At 39.4% G+C, this 5,225-nt stretch overlaps 1 protein-coding gene across 1 annotated transcript in view; it reads right to left on the minus strand.

Annotated features, from left to right (window-relative positions):
• Positions 1 to 37: 37 nt before the first annotated feature.
• prkar1ab (protein kinase, cAMP-dependent, regulatory, type I, alpha (tissue specific extinguisher 1) b) overlaps positions 38 to 5,225 on the minus strand; it is a 25,883-nt gene continuing 20,695 nt past the window's right edge. The window contains exons 9-11 of the mRNA XM_081392616.1: positions 4,790 to 4,911; positions 4,616 to 4,697; positions 38 to 2,477 (exon numbers count right to left, since the gene is read on the minus strand). Of these exons, the coding sequence (XP_081248742.1) occupies positions 2,305 to 2,477; positions 4,616 to 4,697; positions 4,790 to 4,911 (377 nt within the window). The 3' untranslated portion in view covers positions 38 to 2,304. The remainder of the gene's footprint in view (positions 2,478 to 4,615; positions 4,698 to 4,789; positions 4,912 to 5,225) is intronic.

Consider the following 5,225-nt stretch of genomic DNA (forward strand, 5'->3'; position numbering starts at 1 on the left):
TTTGTGGTCAGTAAGGTTTTTGAAAGTAGTCTTTTCTGCTCATCAAGGCTGCATTTATTTGATCAGAAATACCGTAAAAACTGTGATATGATGAAATATTATTACAATTTAAAAGAAGTGTTCTCTTTTAATATGTAGTAGAGTGTAATTTATTCCAGTAATCAAAGCTGAATTTTCAGCATCATTTCTCCAGTCTTCAGTGTCACATGATCCTTCAGAAATCATTCTAATATGATGATTTGCTGCTCATGAAACATTTATGATTATCAATTTTGAAAACTGTTTTTGCTGCTTCATTTTCTTTCAGGATTTTTTTTTATTATTAATAGAAAGTTCAAAAGAACAGCATTTATTTTAAATACATTTTTTTAAATAACATTATACATGGGTTTACTGTCACTTTTGATCAGTTTAATGTGTCCTTGGTGAATAACAGTATGAATTTTTTTTTTTTTTTAAATCAAACCCCAAATAGTGAACGGTGTAGTATACAGTGCATGTTTATATCCCACAATGCAATGTACTCAAGTGAATCTTCCCTTTCTGTGACAAATGAACCAGAAGTTTTTTTAAAAAAAACACAGAATTCATTAAAAATGCGAAATAATTGAAGTTATTTTCAATATGATAACTGAACCGTACTCGCGTGCCACAGAATGCGCTCATGTACTGTACTTCTGTTTGAGATGTTAGTAACTCTCTCAGCTGAACACTGCCCTCTTGTGTCTGGAACATCTATATGACAACCTGGAATAGATATTGAGCATTTGTCTGAAAAGAAAGCGTTTCACTGCAGCTTGTTCAATATTCCAACCTTTTTATTGCTTGAACTGCCATTTGGACGATCTATACCAAAAAAAATATTATTTTCTGCGCAGAACTCACTGGAAATGAAACGACACATTTGGGTAACATTGACAAATAAAACATCATTTGAGGTCTGTAATATATCAGCAGAAGCGTTTGGGTTTGAAGGAGCATGTGTGTGTGTGTGTGTGTGTGTGTGTGTGTGTGTGTGTGTGTGTGTGTGTGTGTGTGTGTGTGTGTGTGTGTGTGTGTGATCCGAGCTGAACTTTCTCTCTCCATTCTGTCCATTCACACAGATAGAAAACACAACAAGCATCACTGCCATGAAGACGGGACACTCATCTCAGGGGAAGTCGAGCTAATAAACGTTACGAAGATGAAGCTGAAAGAATTAGGGAAAACCTTTGTGTTACACCTTTTTAATCTGCATTTCTCCAAAACTAAAACGAGGAACATCTTGTAAATAAAGAGAATCAAACATTGATCACTCTGAATTGTTGAACAGCGAAACAGAACACGGACATGTAAACATCAAATCGCCACGGATCCTTTTTTATAAAAATGTATCAAAGATGTTGCCGTCGTTCATGAGGCGTGAGCAGAATGGATTTCATTTTCTGTGTCACGACTGTGTTTGCGAGACGTTAAAATTAAATGTCATAATCCTTTCACTCGTTTTGTTTTAGTTCGACATTAAAACAGCAACAAGCCGGTTTAAAAAATGGCCACAGAAACACTTGAAATCATGACATGCGACTAAATACGCCACTGTGCACCTTTGTGGAAAAATAAGCTTATTAAAAAATAAAACTGGTATTTCTCGGCATATACTGACGAAAAGGTAAATACTGAATCGTCCTGACCGAGAGCTTTCCTCGATCGGTGACGCGCACATGCAGGAACGGACCAATGAAATCTCGGAGGCGCTGTCCAACGTTTGGCACTGGCGTTCTAACAGGAGAACAGAAACTACCGGCGTTTTGTAGTTTTAAAAATCAGTTTTAAAAATTTGATCAGCCATATATGGATAGACACCGCACAGGAACGGCCTCACTAATTTACTACAATAAGCAACTGAACACAAATAGCAAGAGTGTGTGCTGGAATGATAATAAGTAATAAAACCGCGTACAGTTCCTATATGTTCATGTTCCTGACTGTGAGGAGGAGGTCAGCGAAGGGGAATGAGGCAGTAAGGCTTGAAGAAGAGAATCAGAATGTCAGTACAGCCAAACGTCACTCGTATATCATATATGTAGGCAGTTCATCTTAGAAAACTAGTCTTAAAAAACTAACCTGGGTAAAGGAATTCAAACACATTTATACTCCTCTACTGTTCTCGTTTACTGCTTGGAATTAAAGGTAAAAACACTGTGATCTGATTGGAGGAACGTACATTGATTGTCTGTCCTTTGATTTGGCTCTAAATGCGGGATGTTAAAGCTCTGGACTGTGAGCGCTCAGGAATATGAGAAGCTAGCGGTGTGACGGGGGTTCTCAGACGGAGAGCGACACGAAGCTGTTGTACTGTTGGATGTTGCGCTTGAGGATGTCTGAACACGGTCCCAGCACGCGCTCGAAGCGAGGCCTGTCCAGCTTGACGCATTTGAGCGGCCCGCGAGCCACCACTGTCGCCGCACGGGGCCGGTTCATCAGCAGAGCGATCTCGCCTGGTGAGAGAAACACACAAATGTTAAAAAAATCATAGTTTTATGTTATTTGATATATTTTCTAGACTTAAAGCTGCAGTCCGTAGTTTTCCCTCTTTGTCGCCATCTCTGTTCGAAATCTGCAATTGCAGTCATTCACGGAAATATCAACTTTACGTGAGTTGTGCCTCGGCACGGCACAGTGCGGATGAATCTGATGTTTAGAGGAGAATGTGCGGCTGTCAGTCGGTGTGGATATTGTCATCGCAATCACAGATTATACTTTTTGGAAGTATGATCACCGGAAAATGTTCTGAACAAGTAACGTCCACTTTTCAGTCCCTCCAGGATTTCACGATTTTTTGTGTGTGATTTTTGCGATCAAAATGACTGATTTTGTGGTGGTAATTTCCAGAAATTTTGATTTTTATATTTTATAATTAGGACATCACATTTACCATAATAGTGTTATGTCAGATGCACAATAGTCATACATGACACAAATCACAAACAAAATGCATGAAGCTTGTTTATTTTGGTCTAATCAAATTCTCATCACATTAACTTTTGAAACAACCTATGGGCAATTTTTCTACCTGACCTAAGTAAATATTAACAGCAGGTGTAGTAATTTATACTGTAGAACTGTGTGTAAATCCTGAGTTGAGGGGTCCTGAGCTGCAGAAGGCAACCAGTTACTTATAGTGCGGCGTTTTGCATGGCGTCCACACTGTGTATAGCTTCGCAAAACGAAGTGACCGTTCGAAAGGGAACTACTCGGTTACTATCGTAACCTCGGTTCACTGAGAGTAGGGAACGAGTATTGCGTAGCCGGCCGCACTATAGTAACCTGGCAAGTTGTCGCTTCAGTTGTTAAACCTGCTAAAACGGCGTTTTTCGGGGACTAATATAGGCTAAGGCCGCGCCCCCTTGGCGGGCTCTGACATGTAATGGCGTGATGCTAGCTCATTGGCGCACATGTCAGAGGCGCCCGCGCCATTGCCGCAGCACAGCCAATGAGCGAGCCAGACACTCGCTGTGCAGCTGCTACATGCGTTTTACATTATAGGCTTCAGTAAATCGAGGAAAAGGAGTTTCCCCTTTTCCCGCAACATCTGTATCCACGTAAAAATGCATTGAAACTTTAATTAAACTAGAGATATTTCAATTGGGTGATTATAATTTAATGTTTTGTGAGGTCTTTTTCATTTTTGTGATTATTTCGCGGTTAAATTAGGAATTATGCAGGATCGCAAAAAATGCGACATTTTGTTGATTTTGTGTTGTATTCAGTGATCGCGTAATCGTGAAAAACTGGAGGGACTGACTTTTGTTCTGACCAACTAAGGGGAAAAAAGCATTGCAGTAAATCGCGCTGATTAAATCCACCAGTACCACTGGAATTAAAAACATTATTACGAGCTTACCGTTTTGAGTCGAGCTACGGCAAGCAGAGAGTTCTGAACACTGGCTGGTGATGTACTTGCTCAAACATTTATTTTGGATCATTTTTAACCCCAAAAACTTACAGACTGCAGCTTTAATTAATTGCACTATATAGCTTCATGAATAACTAATAAGGATCGTATTATAATGAATAAGGTGCATCATATCCAATAAGACAGATTTTGAATTTTATTGACAGGACATATTCAGAGAACGGTCACTCTTTATATTAGGTGTCTTTAACTACTATGTATGTACATCGAAAGAAATTGTTAGGTATTGTGTTGACTGCAGAACACTTCTGCTGCTAGTGAGGTGTGATACGGGTCAGGTTCGGTGGTAAGGGAAGGTCAACAGTGTAATTATAGATTTAATTGCAAAAATTAATTACAGCTGTAATTGCAGGTATTTACAAATAGAAGAACAATGTAAAACATGTCTGTACACAATAAGTGCACTGTCTGTATCAAATGATTCATTTAAATGTGACACTTAATATAGAGTGGGACCCAGAGACCTACTGTATTAATATATCTGACGTTAAAGGGACAGTTCATACAAAGATGAAAGCTGTGCCATTGTTCACTCTCATGTCGCATTAGTTTCTTTCTTCCATGAAACACAAACTGAGATCTTTAGCAAATATCTAAGCTTCCATTTTCAATGCATGAAATGTGGATGTATTGTGAACATCCATGTATTTCAACACTTACCGAAGTAGTCTGACGGTCCTAACCTGCCGACCTCTACGAACTCCTCATTCTCTGACCTGCGCTGCAGAACGGCTGCACATCCCTGAGGAAAGAGACGTGACTTTAGAAATCTCACACACACACACACACACACACACACACACTGACAGGCTTTGAGCAGACGGGAAACTCCACCTCCAGGATGATGAAGAACTCGTCTCCTGGTTCTCCCTGGACCACGATCTTCTGACTGTCCTCGAACTGCACCGGCTCCAGAGCGTCAGCCACCGTCAGACGCTCCCACTTATCCAGAGACTCTGCCATCATCACACACACACTCATGTTACAGCAACGAACTCTCTCTGTGTGTGTCACTTACAGTAATAAAACTTCAATAGGCAAATTATAGACGGAGATAGAGATACATATATAGATACAACAATAGACTAGCTGACTTACAGAGAGATAGACAGATAAAATGACAGACTGAATGACAGACAGAGAGAGATAGATAGATAGATAGATAGATAGATAGATAGATAGATAGATAGATAGATAGATAGATAGATAGATAGATAGATAGATAGATAGATAGATAGATAGATAGATAGATAGATAAAACAATAGATAG

This window comes from Scardinius erythrophthalmus, assembly GCF_964197995.2.
Source record: "Scardinius erythrophthalmus genome assembly, chromosome: 18".
In the NCBI taxonomy this organism is placed as follows: domain Eukaryota; kingdom Metazoa; phylum Chordata; class Actinopteri; order Cypriniformes; family Leuciscidae; genus Scardinius; species Scardinius erythrophthalmus.